Source organism: Mobula birostris, chromosome 8 (assembly GCF_030028105.1).
Source record: "Mobula birostris isolate sMobBir1 chromosome 8, sMobBir1.hap1, whole genome shotgun sequence".
Taxonomy (NCBI): domain Eukaryota; kingdom Metazoa; phylum Chordata; class Chondrichthyes; order Myliobatiformes; family Myliobatidae; genus Mobula; species Mobula birostris.
The window spans coordinates 109,231,210-109,253,310 of record NC_092377.1 but is presented as its reverse complement, the minus strand read 5'-3'; the positions used below and the strand labels follow the sequence as shown (position 1 = coordinate 109,253,310).

The 22,101-nt window shown below is 45.3% G+C and overlaps 2 protein-coding genes across 7 annotated transcripts in view; one reads left to right on the top strand and one right to left on the bottom strand.

Annotated features, from left to right (window-relative positions):
* Positions 1-17: 17 nt before the first annotated feature.
* Positions 18-22,101, top strand: part of sytl3 (synaptotagmin-like 3) — a 109,323-nt gene continuing 87,239 nt past the window's right edge. For 2 of the 5 annotated variants that reach the window (XM_072265938.1, XM_072265931.1), the window contains exon 1: positions 18,100-18,194. The gene's annotated coding sequence lies outside the window, so the exon portion shown is untranslated. Of the gene's footprint in view, positions 192-13,895; positions 13,964-18,099; positions 18,195-19,216; positions 19,292-22,101 lie in introns of those variants that run through there. The other 3 variants (XM_072265934.1, XM_072265937.1, XM_072265936.1) reach the window with 3 other exon arrangements.
* Positions 5,682-21,892, bottom strand: LOC140201590 (dynein light chain Tctex-type 1-like). Of its 2 annotated transcripts, none has more exons than XM_072265940.1 (5): positions 21,568-21,892; positions 10,122-10,163; positions 9,912-10,035; positions 8,325-8,402; positions 5,682-6,009 (listed from the first exon to the last, which is right to left on the bottom strand). In XM_072265940.1, exons 1-5 carry the CDS (start codon positions 21,571-21,573, stop codon positions 5,939-5,941), a joined length of 321 nt encoding a protein of 106 aa, XP_072122041.1. In that variant the 5' UTR covers positions 21,574-21,892; the 3' UTR covers positions 5,682-5,938. The 2 variants fall into 2 exon arrangements, with proteins under 2 accessions (XP_072122041.1, XP_072122040.1); XM_072265939.1 differs by lacking the exon at positions 21,568-21,892 and adding an exon at positions 11,881-11,955.

The following is a 22,101-nucleotide window of genomic DNA, read 5'->3' as shown; positions in this document are numbered from 1 at the left end:
TTGAGAAAATGATGTGTTGTACTTTTCTGAAGGAAATTAGCTGCTGCAACTAGACTGTAGTGAGGCCTTGAAGGAGGCATGTTTAGCTAAATAAACCTCCAGCACCCATCGCTGGAAGTTTTCTGTCTGTTGGAAAGATTACTGATCACCATGGTGAAGTCATTACTATGTGCTATCCAAGTCACCTCAAGGTAGGTGGAAGAAACTTCATATTATGAAAGGAGAAGCAAAACTAACTTGCCGTATTGGTAATAGTGGTGTGAGGGATAGGTGTGCCATGCACAATTGGTGACAGTGATGTGAGAGATGTGTGGTCTGTGCACCATTGTAACATGGGGTGTGAGTTGTGTGTAACTTGCACTAATGGTGACAGTGTTGTGAGGGTTGCTTTACACGATTGTGACATGGTGTGAGAAACGGGTTGCCTTGCACTCTTGATGAGTGGTATGAGAGGATGGACCTTTAACTATTGTGATATAGTGTGAGGGACGAATGTATAGAACATAGAACATAAAACATAAAACATAGAACACAGAAAACCTACAGCACAATACAGGCCGTTTGGCCCACAAAGCTCTGCTGAACATGTCCTTACCTTAAAAATTACCTAGGGTTACCAATAGCCCTCTATTTTTCTGAGCTCCATGTACCTGTCCAGGAGTCTCTTGAAAGACTCTATCATATCCGCCTCCACCGCCGTCACCGGCAGCCCATTCCACACACTCACCACTCTCTGCGTAATAAACTTACCCCTGACATCTCCTCTGTACCTACCTCCAAGCACCTTAAAACTGTGTCCTGTCATGTTGCCATTTCAGCGCTGGGGAAAAGCCTTTGACTATCCACATGATCAATGCCTCTCATCATCTTATACACCTCTATCAGGTCACCTCTCATCCTCCGTTACTCCAAGAAGAAAAGGCCGAGTTCACTCAACCTATTCTCATAAGCATTCTCCCCAATCCAAACAATATCCTTGTAAATCTCCTTGCACCCTTTCTATGGTTTCCACCTTCTTCCTGTAGTGAGGTGACCAGAACTGAGCTCGGTACTCCAAGAGGGGTCTGACCAGGGTCCTATATAGCTGCAACATTACCTCTCGGCTCCTAAACTCAATCCCATGATTGATGAAGGCCAATACACTGTTTGCCTTCTTAACCACAGAGTCAACCTGCGCAGCAGCTTTGAATGTCCTATGGACTCGGACACCAAGATCCCTCCGATCCTCCACACTGCAAAGAGTGTTGGTGTCCCAGCCCAGGGCTGAAATGGCTGGCATGAGATGTGCATTCAGGAAATCAGGAGACATGAGATCCAGGGAAACCTGGCTACAAGGATTCAGAATTTGCTTGTCCACGGAAGGCAGAGGCTGGTAATAGACCGAGTGTACACTGCTGGGACCTGTTGGTGTTCTGCTGTATTCTGTTCTGGGACCCCTGTTCTTTGTGAATTTTATAAATGATTTGGATGAGGAATTGGAAGGGTTAGCAAGTTTACAGATGACATGAAGGTTGCTGGCATAGTGGATATTGTGGAAAGTTGTCAGAGGTTACAAATGGATGCCAGTTGTTTATACTGAGAAGTGGCAGGTGGAGTTCAATCCATAAAAGTGTGAAGTGATACTACTTGAGGTTGACCTTAAAGGTAGAGTACAAGAGTATAGCCCCCATTTTTCTAACTTCCATGTGCCTTTCTAAGAGTCTCTTAAATATCCATAATGTATCTATCTCTACCACCACTCCTGGCAGCTTGTTTCACACACCGATCCCTTTCTGTGTACAGTAAAAACCCTATCTCCTATACTTTTCACCAAACACCTTAAAGTCATGTCCCCTTATATCAGCCATTTCTGCCTGGAGGGAACTATCTGGTTGACCTCTCTATGCCTCATTATCTTATACACCTCCATCAAGTTGCCTTTCATCAGTCTTCGCTCCAAAGAGAGAAGTCCTGAATCTCCTGACCTATCCTTACAAGACATGCTCTCTAATCAAGTGATCACAATAAATGTACAACCGTGGCTGACAAGGGAAGTCAAAACTATTGTAAAACCAAAAGAAAGAGCATAAAACAAAGCAAAAATTAGTGGGAATAGAGAGGATTGCAAAGGTTTTAAAAGCCTACAGAGCAACTAAAAATATCATTAGAATGGAAAGGATGAAATACGAAAGCAAGTTAACAAATAATATCAAAGTGGATAGTAAAAGTTTTTTCAAGTAAGTTAAAAATAAAAGAGAAATGAGAATGGACATAGGACTGCTAGAAAATGAGGCAGGAGAAATAATAACGGGGGACAAGGAGACGGCTGATGAACTAATTGAGTGTTTTGCGTCAGTCTTCACTGTGCAAGACTAGCAGTATGCCTGATGATGTTGTGTGTGAAGGAAGAGAAGTGGGTGCAGTTACTATTACAAGAGAGAAGGTGTTCAAAAAGCTAAAAGACCAAAAGGTACATAAGTCACCCAGACCAGAGGAACTGCACCCTAGGGTTCTGAAAGAGGTAGGTTAGAGATTGTGGTGGCATTAGAAATGATCTTTCAAAAATTATTGGACTCTGTCATGGTGCCAGAGGACTGGAAAATTGCAAATGTCACTCCACTCTTTAAGAAAGGAGGCAGGAAGCAGAAACAAAATTATAGACCAGTTAGCCTGACCTCAGTGGTTGGGAAGATGTTAGAGTCAATTGTTAAGGATGAGGTGATGGAGTACTTGGAGACTCAGGACATGATAGTACAAAGTCAACACGGTTTCCTTCATGGAAAATCTTGCCTGATGAACTTGTTGGAATTCTTTGAGGAGATTACAAGTAAAATAGATAAAGGGGATGCAGTAGATGTTGTATGTTTGGACTTTCAGAAGGCCCTTGACAAGGTGCCTCACAAGGTGCTTACTATGTTAAGAGCCCATGGTATTACAGGAAAGTTACTAACATGGTTAGAGCATTGGCTGATTGGTAGGAGGCAGTGAGTGGGATTAAAAGGATCCTTTTCTGGTTGGCTGCCAGTGACTAGTGGTGTTCAGCAGGGGTCGGTGTTGGGACCACTTCTTTTTATGCTGTATATAAGGTATTTAGATGATGGAATAGAAGGCTTTGTTGCTAGGTTTGCAGATGATATGAAGATTGGTGGAAGGACAGATAGCGTTGAGGAAACAGGTAGGATGCAGAAGGACTTACAGATTAGGAAAATGGGCAAGAAAGTGGCAAATGAAATACAATGTTGGAAAATGTATGGTCATGCACTTTGGTCGTAGTAATAAATGTGCAGACTATTTTCTAAATGGGGAGAAAACCCAAAAATCTGAGATGTAAAGGGATTTGGGAGATTTGTGCAGAACACCCTAAAGGTTAACTTGCAGGTTGAGTCGGAGGTGAGGAAGGCAAATACCATGTTAGCCTTCATTTCAAGAGGTCTAGAATACAAGAGCAGGGCTGTGATGCTGAGGCTTTATAAGGCACTGGGAGGCCTAACCTTGAGTATTGTGAACAGTTTTGGGCCCCTCATCTTAGAAAAGATGTGCTGGCATCCGAGAGGATCCAGAGGGGGTTCACAAGGATGATTCCAGGAATGAAAGGATTATCATACGTGGAACGTTTGATGGCTCTGGGTCTGTACACGCTGGAATTCAGAAGGATGAAGGGGATCTCATTGAAAGCTTTCGAATGTTAAAAGGTCTAGACAGAGTAGATGTGGTAAGGATGTTTCCCATGGTGGGAGAGTCTAGGACAAGACTGCACAGCCTTTGGATAGAGGGATGCCCTTTCAAAACAGAACTGTGGAGAAATTTCTTTAGTCAGAGTGTGGTGAACTTGTGGAATTTGTTGCCACATACAGCTGTGGAGGCCAGGTCGTTGGGTGTATTTAAGGCAGAGATTGATAGGTTCTTGATTGGACATGGCATCAAAGGTTACAGGGAAGAGGCCGGGAACTGGGGTGGAGGAGGAGATTTAAAAAAAAAGATCAGCCATGATTGAATGGTGGAGCAGACCTGATGGGCCAGATGGCCTAATTCTGCTCCTGTGTCTTATGGTCTAATCCAGGGAGCAACATGGTGAATCTCCTCTAAACCCTCTCTAAAGTTTCTACATCCTTCCTATACAGAGGCAACCAGAATGGAACACAATATTCCAAATGTTGTCTAACTAGAGTTTATAGAGTTGCAACATTACCTTGCAGCTCTTCAACTCAATCCCCTGACTAATAAAGGTCAACACACAAGACATCTTCTTCTCCACTGTATTCACTTGCAGTGCTACATTGAGGGATCCTATGGACCCAGACACTAAAAATCCTCAGTTCCTCCACACCGTTAACAATCCTGCATTCTGCCTTAAAATTCAACCTTCCAAAGTGAATCACTTCACCCTGAGGTCATCACAAAAAGAATAGTAGTTACAGAGTGCCTGGGGTTGTTGGGCTGCCCTGGCCCACCGGGATTAGCACCTATGAAAACATTTTTGTCTTCTTTGCCAAAAAGAATCTGGATTGGTTTATGGAGAAGGTTTAAGAACTATTACAGCAGAAATACAAGGTGTTCTTAGACCAAGAGCTCAACCACACCGCCATGGAATGAAACAGTACTAAATTCTAAGATTAAGCAGAAAAACCCTGATCTAAAGAACAGACAGTGGGTGGAAGGGGCAAGGCATCCAACCATTTGTTAATGGCCATGGTTCAAAGCTGTCCAGACCATCTGCAGACCAAGCACACAAGGAACTAAGAATGGAGAACAGCTGATGGAAGGAACGGTGACATGGTTTCCTTGACTCCATCCACTACAACTAGTGCCACAAGGTTTTGTGAGTAGCCCCCTGCACTACTCACTTTATCCCTATGATCATGTGTCTAAGCACAGCGACAATGTTGAATTCATGTTTGACAATGACACCAGTGTTGGTCGAATCAAGATGGTATCAAGTCAACATACAGGAGGGAGATTGAAAATCTGGTTGAATGGTACTACAACAACACCTCTCGGTCAATGCCAGCAAAACCAAAGAACTGATTATTGACGACAGGAGGAAGAAACCAGAGGTCCAGAGATTCATTCAGGGATCAGAGGTGGAGAAGTTTAGTAACTTTAAACTTCTTGGTGTTGTCATATCAGAGGATCTAGCCTGAGACCAATACTCAAGTGACATCACAAAGAAAGCTCAACAATATCTCTTTAGAAATTTGCAAAACTTCAGCATGTCACCTAAAATGTTGACAAGTTCTATAGATATACAGTGGGAAGTATCCTAACTGGTTGCATTACAGCCTGGTATGTGAACAGCAATGTCCAGCAACAGAAAAGTCTACATCAGATAATGGACGTAGCTCATTTCATCACAGACAAAGCCTTCCCCACTGTGAAGCACACTGGCATGGAGTGCTGCCATCCAGTACCATCAGATCATGTTCTCTCTCACTGCTGCCTTTGGTGGGGCAGAGGTACAGGACCCTGAGGTTCCTCAAAACCAAGTTAATAACAGCCTAATTACTCCTCAGCCACCAGGCTCCTGAACCAGTATGGATAACTTCACTCACTTCAACACTGATTCCACCGGCTGTGGAATTACTTGACACAAAGACAGAAGCTTCTTGTATAGTTATGACAAGAAAAGAACTTAGGAACACAGCACTCAAGGGAAGGATTACCGAACACCTTAAATGATGGAAACAAGGACTAAATTAAACACTCCATATTTATTTTAAAGTAACAACAGAACTTCACATGAAACTGGTATTAACTATTCCTTAATGCACAACATAAAATTAAAACGATGGTAAATAAAAATGTAACATGGTAACAAAGCAATACTGAAGGTAAGATGTAGTGAACAGAGGATGTACAATAGTAACTGTTACACCCTTTAATTAGTATTACACTCATTTGTGCTTCACAGTCAGGGTCTCTGAAGGAGGGTTCAATGTGGTGACTGGCAGTCATCGAGATTTCAGATGCCCAGCCCGAACACAGTGACAATACAATATGTGGTATTATTCTCCCATCTCACAGTGCAGCTCCCTGAAAACAGTTAAAAGGTGCACAGTTAGGAATTGTTTCAACATTGCCACATGCTTGGGCAAACTACTTGACAGAGTGCATGTTATTTTTATTTATATATTGTTTAAGTACTCCACGTCACAGTCCCATGAATCAGCATTTGGACATTCTGATAGCAATTAAATTAATCCCACAGTTCATCCCCATGTTCTACTTCTGAAAGCAAGCAGTGTCAGCTCTACTTCCCCAGCCCACCAGCATGTGGCAAGTCTGTTGGATGTATGAGGGTTGTTTTGTCTGGAACGTCAGAAGCTGAAAGGAAGTTTGTAAGGTTATGAGAGGCATAGATAGGGCAGACAGAGACTCCCCACACACCGCCCCCAGATGGAAATGTCAAAAGCTAGGGGGCATAAGTTTAGTGATATTCAAGTGACATTTTATTTACAGAGAGTGGTTTGTGCCGGGGAGGTGGTGGAAGCAGATACAATAACAATGTTTAAAAGGCGATTAGACAGACATTAACAGACAGGGAACGGAAGGGTATAGACCAGGGGCAGCCAGAAAGGTTTACTGCAGATTGGTATCATTATCTGTGCAGACATACACAACACGCTGGAGGAATTCAGCAGGTTGGGCAGCATCCGTGGAAACGAACAGTCAATGTTTTGGGCCGAGACCCTTCGGCAGGGGCCCTATAAAGAAGGTGGGGGGAGGGTGGGAAGGAGAAGGCTGGTAGGTTCCAGGTGAAAAACCAGTAAGGGGAAAGATAAAGGAGTTGGGAAGGGGAAGCAGGGAGGTGATAAGCAGGAAAGGTGAAGAAGGAATAGGGGAAAGCACAATAGAAGGAGGCAGAACCATGAGGGAGGTGATAGGCAGCTGGGGGAGGGGGCAGAGTGACATAGGGATAAGGGAAGGGAATTACCGGAAGTTGGAGAATTCTATGTTCATACCAAGGGGCTGGAGACTACCCAGACAGTATATGAGGTGTTGCTCCTCCAACCTGAGTTTAGCCTCATCATGGCAGTAGAGGAGACCATGTATGGACATATCCGAGTGGGAATGTGAAGCAGCGTTGAAGTGGGTGGCAACCAGGAGATCCTATCTGTTATGGCGGACGGAGCGGAGGTGCTCAATGAAGCGGTCCCCCAATCTGCGTCGGGTTTCACCGATGTAGAGGAGGCCGCACTGGGAGCACCGGATGCAATGGATGACCCCAACAGACCCACAAGTGAAGTGTTGCCTCACCTGGAAGGACTGTTTGGGGCCCTGAATGGGGGTGAGAGAGAAGGTGTAGCACTTACGCTTGCAGGGATAAGTGCCGGGTGGGAGATCCGTGGGGAGGGACGTGTGGAGCAGGGAGTTGCAGAGGGACTGATCCCTGCGGTAAGCGGAGAGGGGTAGAGAAGGAAAGGTGTACTTAGTGGTGGGGTCCTGTTGAAGATGGCGGAAGTTGCAGAGGATAATGTGCTAGATCCGGAGGCTGGTGGGGTGGTAGGTGAGGACAAGGGGAAATCTGTCCCTGTTGTGGTGACGGGAGGATGTTGGGGCAAAGGGCCTGTTCCTGTACTGACGTTCTGAATTACTTTGCTTTTGGTTGGATAGCTATTTGTTTGAACACATTTGTTTCTGACTGTATGAATTAATTCTATTTGTCACTATTCTATAGCATTAGATTATACAGATGGCTTGCTGAATAGCAAAACGAATTGCATCCAGTATTTATTCTTGATTGCTATTACCTCTTCAAAGAATCCAATGAGAGTATTAAAGCAAGGCTTTCACCTTTAAATTCTAGTTGACTATTCAGTATTTTAGATGCTTATCACTTTTTACGATTGGTACATTTTATTTATTTTGAACTTAAGAGATGCATCACAGTAACAGGAACATCTGGCTCAATGACTCACGCCACCCAATTACACGCATGTGACCAATTAACCGACAAACCCATACGTCTTTGGAATGTGGAAGGAAACGGGAGAGCCTGGAGGAAACTCCCACGGTCACTAGGAGAACGTCCAAACTCCTTACAGGCGGTTGGCAGTTGGGGATTTGAACCTGGGTGGCTGGCATTGTTACGCTACCATGCCACCACTTTGGTACTTGCAGATAACTGACTTGACTGCATCACTTACAGAACATCATACCCAGTTCCCTGGGCTTAATTTACTTTGCCTATAAGAAAAGAACAAAGTATGAGGAGGCTCACAATCCTTCCCTTCATACACAGCTTAATGCTGAGATGATTCAAAGTTGCACAAAAAGAATCCTTTCTCGACAAGTCACAGTCATTCAGCAGCTAAGCAGAAATGCAATTGTCACAACATCAAACTTACCGTCGGTATTAGCATCCCAGTAGCAAGAATTAGCTGCGCTCAGACCAGCTCCATTCTTCTGCATTATCACAGTGGTCACTGCAGTCAAGTACAGTTCACTGGTCAGTATCCCACTGTTCAGGTACTTTCACACAAGTTTGACAGGGTAACAGTGATTCGCACAATGCTACACAGTGACAGTTATTTTTGGCATTTTGGCAAGTTAGTAAAGAGAAGGTCTTGGGGAGTGTTGTAGAACACAGAGAAAGTTCCCAGAAATTAATGAAGACGTAGGACAAGATAGGACAAAGTTAGCATGGTTTCCTTAAGGGAAAATCTTGCTTGATGATCCTGTTGGAATTCTTTGAGGAGATTAGAAGTGGGATAAAGGGATGCAGTGTATGTTGTATATTTGGACTTTCAGAAGGTCTTTGTCAAGGTGCCACACATGAAGCTGCTTACCAACTTAAGAAATCATGGTGTTACAGGAAAGTTACTAACATGGTTGGAGCATTGGCTTATTGGTAGGAGGTGGTGAGTGGGATAAAAGGATCCTTTTCTGGTTGGCTGCCAGTGACTAGTGGTGTTCTGCAGGGGTCAGTGTTGGGACCACTTCTTCTTATGCTGTATACCAGTGACTTAGATGATGGACTAGATGGCTTTGTTGCCAAGTTTGCAGATGATATGAAGATTGGTGGAGGGGCAGGTAGTGTTGAAGAAACAGGTAAGCTGCAGAAGAACTTAAGCTGATCTGGAGAGCGGGCAAGAAAGTGGCAAATGAAGTATAATGCTAGAAAGTGCGTGGTCATGCACTTTCGTAGTGGCTATTTTCGAAACGGGGAGATGCAAAGGGACTTAGGAATCCTTGTGCAGAAAGGCTCAGACAGAGTAGCATGGTGAACTTGTGTAATTTATTACTACATACAGCTGTGGAGGCCAGGTTGTTGTGTGTATTTAAGGCAGAGATTGATTAGTTCTTGATTGGACACAGCATCAAAAGTTATGAGGAGAAAGTCGGGAAGTGGGGTTGATGAGGACAGAAAAGGATCAGCCTTAACTGAATGGCGGAGCAGACTCCGGGCCAAATGGCCTAATTCTGCTCCTATGTCTTATGGTCTTATACAACAACATGCTTCTCCTCATCGGACAGGCATTGAGAACAAGAATTGGAACATCCTGTTACAACAGTATAGGACACTGGTAGACTGTGTACAGTTCTGGTCATCATACTGTAGGAAGCATGTGATTGAGTTAGAAAGGGTGCAGAAAAGATTCACATGGATGTTGCTAGGACTGTAAAGCTTGAATAATGTGTAAAAGATTCGCAAGGATGTTGCTGAGATTGGAAAGCTTGAATAACGTGGAGAGCCTGTGATCACTTCCTTGAATTGAAGGAGAAAGGACAAGTTTTTCCCAAGAAGGTGGTGAGTCAATGAAATGAGCTGTCAGAAGAATCTGTAGAGATGGATACAATTTAAGTAAGATGTGGATGGGAAGGTTAAGGGAATAGCAGCGAAACGCAGTCTGCACAGGATGGCATTCTACAGGGCCAGAGTGTGTCACATAATTCATGTTTCGTCTTGGTCAACAATCTTTCGCAACACTTACAAATGTACTTGAAGGGTTTGCCCAGTCTGCTGAGTTGACGTAGACTGAGTTCCATCACACTGTTTGTCCAGTGGTTAACTCTGCTTGCCTGATACCCATTTTCACCAATTACAGTCTCTATTGACTAGAAAAAGTATAGCATTTAGTAATTTCAACAGCTGATTACCTCCAGTCAATTTCAATGCACCCAAATCACCTTTAATGTCTTACCTCTGTAATGATACCTGTTACTTCATCACCAATAAATGCAGTCTGAAAAAGGAAAAGCATTTATGGGTGTCTTTGAAAACTTTTCCACGTGGATTTGCATTCACATGCATCCACACTTTAAAATTTGTGAGGATGCCTGGCACCAGACTGCAGACTTCTAATCATTTAAACATTATGTGAAAACTCAAAATGGTCCACAACCTGTACTTATGAAGCAATCACAGAATGCAGAGAAACTGAGCAGTTCAGACAGCATCTATGGAAATGTATAAACCGTGGACGTTTCAAGCCAAGACCCTTTTTCAGGACTGGAAAGAAAGGGAAATGCCAGAATAACTGGGGGGAGGGGGGAGCAGGAAAAGAGGAATAAGTGGAGGATGAAAGGTGAAGAAATCTGATAGGAGGGAAGAATGGACCGTAGGAGAAAGGGAATGAGGGGGAGGCAATAGGTAGGTGAAGAAGAGGTACGAGGGAGGGAACTTATCTACTGAAAGGATAAATCGATGTTCGTGGCATCAGGTTGAAGTCCATGGACTGACATGAATGGGAAAGGGAATTGAAATACAATGTTGGAAAGTGTATGAAATACAATTTTGTAAAGTGTATGGTCATGCACTTTGGATGAAGAAATAAACAGGCAGATTATTAGTTAGATGGGGAGAGAATTCAAAATGCAGAGATGCAAAGGGACTTGGGACTTGGTAAACCTGCAGGTTGAATAAGACCAATTCAATGTTGGCATCCATTTCTCGAGGTATAGAATATAGGAGCAAGGATGTGATGTTGAGGCTCTATAAGGCACTCGTGAGTCTACGTTTGGAGTATTGTGTGCAGTTTTGGGCTCCTTATTTTAGAAAGGATATTCTGACATTGGAGAGGGTTCAGAGAAGATTCATGAGAATGATTTCAGGAATGAAAGGGTTACCGTATGAGGAACGTCTGGCAGCTCTTGGGCTGTATTCCCTGGAGTTCAGGAAAATGAGGGGGGATCTCACAGAAACATTCCAAATGTTAAAAGGCCTGAACAGATTAGATATGGCAAAGTTATTTCCCATGGTTGGGAAGTCTAGGACAAGAGGGCAAAACTTCAGGATTGAAGGACATCCATTTAGAACTGAGATGCTGAGAAATTACTTTAGTCAGAGGGTGGTAAATCTAGGGAATTTGTTGCCAAGTCATTGGGTGCATTTAAAGCAGAGATAGAAAGGTTCTTGATTAACCAGAGCATCAAAGGGTCTGGGGTGAAGGCAGGGGAGTGGGGATGACTGGAACGATTGGGTCAGCCCATGACTGAATGGCGGAGAAGACTTGAAGGGCCGAATGGCCTACTCTTGCTCCTCTATCTTATGGTCTTATGGAATTAAAATACTTGGCCATCAGGAAGTTCCGCTTTTGGCGGATGGAGCGGAGGGGCTCGACGAAGCGGCCCCCCCAGTTTACGGCGCGTCTCCCCCGCTGTGAGGAGCCGCATCGGGAGCACTAGACAATAGATGACCCCAGCACACTGGCAGGTGAAGTGATGGGAGGACTGTTTGGCGCTCTGAGGGGGCACTTTGGCCGCTTGTAGGGAAAAGTGGCAGAAGGGCACTTCAGCCTCCAGATTGCAAACTACTCCGGGGTGATTCCCCTCAGATTCAACTTTACAAGGCACCCATGCTGGCACAGTTCAGTCTGACAGCAACCCCATCACTGCATTCTGCCCTCTCCCCAGGCCACACCCTCTATAAAGACTCGCTGTTCATCCCCCCTCATCCCGCACCTCCTCCCCACTTTCATAAGCGTCCATTTTCCCAACCGCCGTCCCCGCTCGAGCGAGCCTCCCCCACCGGGCCGGCCGACGGCGCGCCTCAGGGGGCGGGGCCTTCTCTCTGACGACATCGGGGGCGGGGCGGGGCGGGTCGGGGCGGGGAGGAGGGGGCGGGTCGGGTCGGGGAGGAGGGGGCGGGGCGGGCTTTGGGTTCCGGGCGGGGAGGAGGGGGCGGGGCGGGTCGGGGAGGAGGGGCGGGGCGGGGCGGGTCGGGGAGGAGGGGGCGGGGCGGGTCGGGTCGGGTCGGGGAGGAGGGGGCGGGGCGGGGCGGGTCGGGTCGGGGAGGAGGGGGCGGGTCGGGTCGGGTCGGGGAGGAGGGGGCGGGGCGGGTCGGGGAGGAGGGGGCGGGTCGGGGAGGAGGGGGCGGGGCGGGGCGGGTCGGGTCGGGTCGGGGAGGAGGGGGCGGGGCGGGGCGGGTCGGGTCGGGGAGGAGGGGGCGGGGCGGGTCGGGGCGGGGAGGAGGGGGCGGGTCGGGTCGGGGAGGAGGGGGCGGGGCGGGCTTTGGGTTCCGGGCGGGGAGGAGGGGGCGGGGCGGGTCGGGGAGGAGGGGCGGGGCGGGTCGGGTCGGGGAGGAGGGGGCGGGTCGGGTCGGGGAGGAGGGGGCGGGGCGGGTCGGGTCGGGGAGGAGGGGGCGGGGCGGGGCGGGGCGGATCGGGGAGGAGGGGGCGGGGAGGAGGGGGCGGGGCGGGTCGGGGAGGAGGGGGCGGGGCGGGCTTTGGGTTCCGGGCGGGGAGGAGGGGGCGGGGCGGGTCGGGGAGGAGGGGCGGGGCGGGTCGGGTCGGGGAGGAGGGGGCGGGTCGGGTCGGGGAGGAGGGGGCGGGGCGGGTCGGGTCGGGGAGGAGGGGGCGGGGCGGGGCGGGGCGGATCGGGGAGGAGGGGGCGGGGAGGAGGGGGCGGGGCGGGTCGGGTCGGGGAGGAGGGGGCGGGGCGGGGCGGGGCGGATCGGGGAGGAGGGGGCGGGGAGGAGGGGGCGGGGCGGGTCGGGGAGGAGGGGGCGGGCTGTGGGTTCATCAGTAGTAACAGAAACATAGACAACCTACAGCACCATCCAGGCGCTTCGGCTCACAAAGCCGTGCCGAACACGTCCCTACCTTAGAACTACCTAGGCTTACCCATAGCCCTCTATCTTACTAAGCTCCATGTACCTGTCTGGGAGTCCCTGTCGTATCCGCCGCCACCACCGTCGCCGGCAGCACATTCCATGCACTGGAAAAAGCCTCTGACTATCCACACGATCAATGCCTCTCATCATCTTATACACCTCTATCAGGTCACCTCTCATCCTCCATCGCTCCAAGAAGAAAGGGTCGAGTTCGCGCAACCTATTCTCACAAGGCATGCTCCCCAATCCAGGCAACGTCTTTGTAAATCTCCTCTGCACTCTTTCTATAGTTTCCACATCCTGTTTACACAGGCTCTTGTTTCTCACTCAACAGGTTGTCAGTTCAACTCTCAGTTAGAGATGTAGGTAACACTAAGAAGGCCTGGATATATGGTTCAGGAAATTATTTTGGCTTGTTAACCATTTTAACTGATGGATCAAAAGTTAACTGGGAACATTGGTGTTGGAAAACATCGCTCTGCGGTGTGTGGATTTTGTCAGCATTATGAAACAACTGAACACGTTCTTTTACTGTGTGAGCCATCTAAGGTTGAAAGAGTACATGTAGACTGCACTATGAGCTTAGGGGGTTGACAGTTTTCATTTAAAAAACATTACGAAGTTATGGAAGTGACTTTAATTCACAGTACAGTATTGTTTCTCATATTTACAACCTATCGGGCTCTCTGGCATAATTTAGTTTTCATTTGATAAAGGAACTAGGAGGGGTTTTACTTCCCAACTCTCTGCACCACACTCCAGTCCAGTAGGTGGCAGTAATGCACCTTTAAGTTGGACTGCCAACTGTCATTAAAAGTCAGAAAGAGGGCAGGGCAGTTGTCATGGGACCATGGGGTGCAGTTTGAGGGTGTTGCATCAGAGGAGGTAGAGCTGTTTTGCTGATGTCTCCGATGGCAAAGCACGATGTTGTGGGTGCGTACTGTTCTGCTTTTGCTGGTTTACACTTTCATTAAAATTGCTTGGTTATAACATGGAAGAGCAACAGGATCTTTAGCCAATGATGTTGTCCCAAACTGACTGAGCTATTGACACCTAATCCTTTCTGCCTGCACGTAGGTACATCTGCCTCCACTCCCTGTGTATTCATACACTTGTCCAAGAGTGTCAAACATCTCTATCTGCCTCCAGCATCATTCCTTCAGTGCATTCCAGATACCCACTACTTTCTATGGAAGAAAACCTTACCCAACACATCTCCTTTGAAATTACCCCCTCATATACATCCCCTTTATAAATAAGACATTTCAAACCTTGGAGTTGTTTGACCTTGGGTTCTAACATTTTTGTCATTCATTCTTTGGGAATTTTTCTTCTGTTTCATGGATGTCTGTGAAGAGCGAGAATTACAGGTTGCATACTGTGTACATTCTCTGATATTAAATGGAAACATTGAGCCATTGAAAAAGAAAGGGCTGTCTATTATCCCTCTGCCTCTCAAATATTTGTAAACATCTATCAGGCCTCCCCTCAGCCACCACAGCTCCAGACACACACAATCCTAGTTTGTCTAACTTCTTTTTAAGTATTGTACACACTTTTAATCACCTCGTCATAGGAAAATTGTTATTAAACTAGAAACACTACAGAAAAGATTTGACAGGATGTTGCCTAGTCTTGGGGACCTGGGTTATAGGAGATGTTGCATAGACTAAGATCTGAATCAGGTTTAATATCACTGGCATAGGCTGTGAATTTTGCTGTCTTTGCGGCAGCAGTACAGTGCAAAAGATAATAGAAAAAAAACTGAATTACAGTGTGTATATATATATGTATACACACACATTCTGTATATAAAATATTTCAATTAAATATGTAGTGCAAATGAGAAATAAAAGAAGTATTGAAGAAGGGTTCATGGATTCAATGTCCATTCAGAAATCGGATGGCAGAAGGGAAGAAGCTGTTCCTGGTTCACTGAGTATGTGCCTTCAGGCTCTGTACCTCCTTCCTGATGGTAGCAATGAGAACAACACTGACCTGCATGATGGGTGTCCTTAATGCCACCTCTTTGAGGCATCGCTCCTTGAAGATGTTCTGGACACTACAGAGGATAGTGCCCATGATAGGTTGACTAAGTTTATAACTCTCTGCAGGTTATTTCAATCCTGGACAGTAGTTTCCACCTCCACCCCCCCCCCCCACCCCCACCATACCAGACAGTGATGCAGCCAGTTAGAATGCTCTCCGTGGTACATTTGTAGAAATTTGTTAGAGTCTTTGGTGACATACCAAATCTCCTCAAACTCCTAATGAAATACAGCTGCTGTATCAATATGTTGGCTCCAGGTTAGATTCTTAGAGATATTGACACCCAGCAACTCCTGAGGACTGCTGAGTTTTCCCTCGTCTTACCCTTTCTGAAATTCACGATCAGTTCTTTGGTCTTTGGTTGAGTGCAAGATTTTATTCCTCGGAATGTAGGAGATTGAGGGGTGACCTGAGAGGGATAAGACAATGAAGGGCATAGAGAGGGTGAGAGCACATGGTCATTTTCAGAAGGAGGGAGTGCTAAAAACAAAAGAGCATTGGTTTAACATCTGAGGCGACGGATTTAAAAGGGGCATCAGGGACAGCTGCTTCACACAACGGGTGGTGTGTATTTGAAAGGAGCAGCCAGAAAGAATGGTTGAGTGGAGCACATTCGCAACATTGTAAAGCCATCTAGATAAGGAATAGGAGAGGTTTTGAGGCCAAACGTGGGCAGATGGAACTAGTTTCCTTGCTGTACCACTCCCCTTATAACACATGGTCTTTAACCCAAGCAGCATCTTCAACAGCATCTGTATATCAACACTGTTTAGCATCCTGTCATTTGTTCTATCCCTTTACATTCAATCTGCCAATGTGCAACATCTCACACTTGGCTGGATTAAACTCCACCTGCCATTCGTCTGCCCCAATCTGCAATTCATCCATCTCCCACTGTATTTTTTTGGCAACCTTTTATACCATTCACAAAGCCAACAATGCTTGACTGGTCTGTGAGATTACCAACTCACCAGTACATGTTTTCACCCAAGTCTCTGATATCCCAGTACAGGTCCCTGTGGAATACCACTCATCCTGGATCTTCAGCCAAAATAAGTCAGACCAATTGTTACTGTCTGTCTTCTACGGACAAGCTAATTCCGAATCCAAATGGCCAGGTCACTCTGGATCACGTGCACTTTGGCATTTTGTGGATAGAAGGAATGAGCTTGGTAAGTTGTGCGCAGGTGCTTGTATTCACAATAATTGATCTTTCAAGCACTCCTGTGTGTTATAAAAATCCCCACTTCTCTGTTCTTTGCCCTCCTTCCATAAGTTGTTTAGTGTCCATAGTTCCTGATGACACAGAAGGAGGCTATTTCAGTCTACTGAGGTCTCTGCTGGCATAGAGAGCAATCCCTTTTCTCACTAAGTTTCACCCTAACCTATTTCCCCACAGTTTCACTGAATCTCCTCAGATTCTACACTCACCTGTATTCCAGTTACAATTTACAGCGGCTGGCCAATTTACGATATGGAAGGAAACATTTGAGCATGTCCTTTGATCGAGAATAGAGGTCTTGGTTGATTTATCCTTCCCAATCTTTCACTTTCTAGTTATTAGCTGTACTCTGCAACACTGAATGTCTGAATTGACAGAGATATCTGATGCAAGGGAGTTGGACAAGTTGTGCTTGTAACCAGTGAAGTGTAAGAGTGGGTGGTAACTTAAAAGATCCAATAAGACTATCTGACAATGGAGCAGAATTAGGCCATTTGGCCCATCATCTGCTCTGCCATTTGAACATGCTGATCCATTTCTCTCTCAACCCCATACCTCTTCCTTCTCACCAAAACCGTTCACTCCTTGACTTATCAAGAATCTATCAGCCTCGGCCTTAAATACACTCAATGGCCATTTGCAATTTTCTAGTCCACCAGAACTATGCTAGAATCTAGTGATTCTTGAAAGATCATTACTAATGCCTCTGCAATCTCATCAAATACCTCTTTCAGAACCCTGGGGTGTAGTCCATCTGGTCCAGGTGACATATCTACCTTCAGACCTTTCAGCTTCCAAAACACCTTCTCCTTAGTGCACTCACTTCTGCCCCGACACTCTCGAACATCTGTCACACCACTGGTGTCTGCCACAGTGAAGTCTGATGCAAAATACTTTTACAGTTTGTCCACTTTCCTTGTCCCCCATTACTACCTCTCTAGCGTCATTTTCCTGTGATCTGATATCTAATCTCACCTCTCTTTTACTCTTTATATATCTGACTAAAACATATTGGTATCCCTTTTAGTGTTATTGGCTAGCTTACCTTCATATTTTATCATTTCATTCCTTATGGCTTTTTTAGTTGCCTTCTGCTGGCTTAAAAAAAAAATTCCCAATCCTCTAACTTCCCACTTTTACTCAATTTTATGCCCTCTGTTCTGCTTTTATGTTGAATTTTAATCCTTTATCAACTCCGGTTGTGTTGTCCTGCTTTTAAAATACTTCTTTTTTGGGGTGTATCTATCCTGTGCCTTCCGAATTGCTTCCAGAAACCCCAGCCATTGCTGCTTTGCAGTCATCCCTGCTAGTGTCCCCTTCCAGTCAACATTGGCCAGCTCCTCTCTCATGCCTCTGTAATTCCCTCAGGTCCCGAGGCTGCTTGGCAGGCGTCATGCGGAGTGTATAATTGCGGGAGAGTGTCGAATTGAAAAATGAAAGGTCACTCATTTAAGACAGCTATTTCCTCTGAGGGACACGAATCCAAGGGTAATGGAAGTAAATTCAATTTCTCTCCCTCCAGATGCTACCTGACCTCCTGAGTGTCAGATATTTTGACAAAAAAACTTGACCCATGAAGCATCTATTGGGAAAAGTGGCAGGGAGGAGACCTGTTAAAGTGAATGGAACAGTTTAAGGTCTTCTGCAAGAGCATGCATCATCCTTGATGAAATGAATTAGTACCACGAGCAGTTATATTGTCTGTTTACAGGGAAAGAAGATTTTTTTAGTTACCCATGACCAGAATAAACTGTGGAGTTACGATATGTCTGGGGATTATTACCCAGAATGCAGAGAGTGAAGGAGAAGCAATGGTGTCCTCCAGGCATGTAGTGTGTGCTGGCGTTCTACACAAGAACACATGGCCCTAGAAATGTGGAGGACAGTCTGCTTGTGAGTAGTCATTAAATTTCGTACTTCTGGAAACAAATAGAATGAAGATTGATATTAGTCCTTCAATACAAACTTGCTGGCAGTAGCAGTTTAAAGCAGCAGATCGTTTGTCACTGTGTCGGGGATATTCTCTGAGGAGAGCAGCTTCATTTGAAGACGTTAAGCTTTAATGGCAGTTGTTGAGAGCACAGCTGAGGCATGTTAACTCTTCTAATTTTACTTATTTCTGTATTCCGCCATCAATGGTTTACCTTCTCATTTTACTTTCTTTTTCAATCTTTTTATTAATTTCAGAATATAGAAACAAAACATAACAATAATACAGATAATATGAGATGTATTGTTACATTTAAAAAAAGAGTAATTGCAAAACCAAATAGTGGAAATTACCAAAGCTCCCATACATGTAGAACTGATCACGGATAATATAAAGCAAAAAAAAAAGAAAAAGACAAAAAAAAGAAAAAAAAACCCATCCCAAAAGAAAAAAAAGCAACTAAACTAAACTAAAAGACTTGGGCAAAACTAACAACTTAAAAATGGAAAAGAAGAAAACCTCAGCGTCGACGCCTCCATTCCCCTCCAACAACAGTGCAGAGAAATAAAACCAGTTTGGAAATGATCAAATTACATCAAATGAAAATGCTGAATAAATGGTCTCCAAATTTTTTCAAACTTAATAGAAGGGTCATAAACTGCAACATTTTAAAGATGTCTTTGATTTAAGTAATTTGTTTGTCTGGAGGTAACAGGTGACAGTAAGTTCATTATGAAAAGTCCCATGAGAGGTACAGGCTTACTCGACTCTAATTGCAAGTGAAGGGCCACTGGGGAGAGTATGGATTGTTCTCAGTCTGTTAACCTGGATAGAAAGCTGGGTGGAATTATGTCTGATCTTGCCTCTGCACACTAAAAACTGTCTGATGAAACTTTTTTATTGTCTGTCAACACTGAAGTTAGGTATATTGTGAAATAATTGGGTTAAGAAATTATGATTTGGGAAAGATTCAGCAGAACTGCAACAAACAATCTGCTGGAGGAGGAGCTCAGTGGGTCAGGCAGCATCTACAGAGGGAAAGGAACTGTCAACATTTCAGGTCAGGACTCTGTATTAGAACTAGAGATGAGTTCTTGTGTCTCCTCTGGAAACTCAATGCTCAATCAAGACATTTCCTCGAAGGCAGTCAATTAATTTACATGATTAAAAGGGAGAAAATATAAATAATTATATTTCTGTGCTTTATTATAATTGGCTTTGCTGTATCACATTAACTTTCATGATGCAAGGTAACAAGAGAATTAGGAATGTGGAAATGAATTGTTGCTTCAGTATTTGTATACAATGAACTGCAGAGTACTGTTCAGTTGTATGGTTCAGAAATGTCAGATTGAGTCATATCTCTGAACTTTCATTGACACTTGTTGGCTGGAGTTGGTGCTACTCCCCAGTGTTCGCTTGGCGGAAGGCAGGCTGTGTTGTACTGCCTGCAGAGTGCTGCAACATCCATGGACTCAGGAACGTGGACTATTTATTTTTTTGTGAGACTGCATTTCACTGCGATCTTATATGTTCTGTATGTACCTTGTACTGTGTGTGACTGTACGTGCTGTGTTTTGCAGGGCAGCCCCAGAGGAACACTGTTTCATTCGGCTGTATTCATGTATGGTTGAATGACAATTAAATTTGAACTTTAAGAATTCTGTCATACTGGTTAGCCATGACCTACCATGCACCAAGCCACATTGACTATTCCTAATCAGTTCCTGTCTATCCAAATATTTACATTGCCGGACGCTTAGAATACCTTCCAATAACATTCCAACTACCGATAGTTCGCAGTTCGAGTTTACTTGTCAGGCTCACTGACTCACCAAACTATAATTTGCTGACTTATTCTTATAGCTTTTATTTAACCATGGAACAACATTAGCCATCCTCCCAAATCTGGCACATCAGCCGTGGCTAAGGACATTTTAAAGATCTCCGCTGGGGACCATGCAATTTCTGCACTCGTTTCCCATCATGTCCAGGGGAATCCCTTGCCATGCCCTGTGGATTTATCCACCCGAATTTGCCTCATGACAGCAAACATCTACTTCTCTGTAACCGGTACACGGTCCATGCGGTTTTGCCTCACTTCTATAGATGTTCTGTCTATCTCCCGTGCAAATACAAAAGCAATAAATCCGTTTAATATCACCCCAACTCTTTCAACTCCATGCATAGATTACCACTCTGATCTTTAAGAGGACCAATCTTGTCCCTCGCTATCCTTTTGCTCTTAATATTTCTGTAGAGACCCTTGCGATTTTCTAGAGCAACCACATCCCTCCTTTTGAACATGGAGCTCTGGTACTCCTGAGTGACCTCCAGCCTGATGTTGAGAAACTGATATCACTTGCACTAAGCCCATCCATCTCACTGAAAGACGACAAAGCAATCAAGTAGTGAGTAAATGGACTACTAATACACACTCTAAAATTGTTGTTGAAAATTGTTTTTACTGCAATTAACTAATTTGATTTGTAGTTTTAACTGGATTTGAATAGTTTTTGCAGTTAGTTGTCACACTTTGAATTTGCAGTGTGGCCAGAAAGGGAGAGCGGGCACAGGGGATGTGGTCTGGGAGCCGGGTAAGGAGGGGTGACAGTGGTCACCCAAAAGTGTTTGGGAACCACCGCTCCAGAGTGACCTTCCCCTACTTGTTCTACCCATATGGCCTCACTTGATCCTGGAAGAAAGTTGTCTTTGAGAACTGCTGTTACGTCCTACATTATCAAAGAGGCTGCCGCCCCTCCTTGCTGACCTGTATTTCTGCCACGCCTGTACCATCTGTATCCTGGAACATTGAGCTTCCAGTCCCACTGCTTTCTCAGCCATGTTTCTGTTTTGCCAATAACATTGTCCTCAGTGCCAACTGCACTCTGCGTCTGTCAGCCCGACCTTGTTAAGCCTTGTGCATTGAAATACATTCATTTTTCCTGAGTTTTACTCTGCCGCTACCTACCCTGATTACCTTGCTCCCGCTGAAATATATCCCATGACTCGTTCCCGCTCACAGTCCCAACCCCCAGCCCTGCAAGTACATGGGTCTCCCTCCGACTCAAGTGCAATCCCTCCCTCTCGTACAGATCGCCTCTGCCTCAGAAGGGATCCCAATGATTCAAGAGTTTGAATCTCTGTTTCCTGCACCAGCTCTTGAGTCAGAAATTCATCTGGCCTGTCTTTCTATTTCTGACCTTGCAAATGTGCGCCACAGCAGGTGCTCCCACAAGAAGGTACCATACTTCATCAAATATCCTCACCACCTGGGGTGTGTCATCTTCTTACACCTTCCATCAGGCAGGAGGGACGAAGCCTGAAATCACTCACCACCATGTTCAGGAACAACGATTCTGGACCACTTCATCCTTCAGATTGACATCTGATCCCTAATCATCCTCTTATCTCCCAGGACCGAGGCTGCCGTTCCTGACCCCTTCAGCTTTTTCCGGCCAAGTCGTTTATCTTTTGCTCCGCTCTTCCCACCTTTCTGTTGAAGCTCAAGTCCCTGCTTCTGATCTGAATGAGGTGCACTCCACCTTCTTTGAAGACAGCCTGTCAGCACAAAGTTGAAAGTAAATTGTATTGCCAAGGTACGTACACAGTATGTCCCCACACACAGTCTTAAGATTCATTTTCCTATGGGCATCGTCAGCAAATCTATAGAGCAGTATCTATAACAGGATCAATGAAAAATCAACCAGAGTGCAGAAGACAACAAACTGTGCAAATGCAAATATAAATAAATAGCAATAGATAACAGGAACATGAAATAAGATAAAGAGTCCTTAAAGTGAGATAATTGATTCTGGGCACATCTGAATGAATTGGCTCATTAAGCAGAACAGAAGTAAGTAGGGGTCC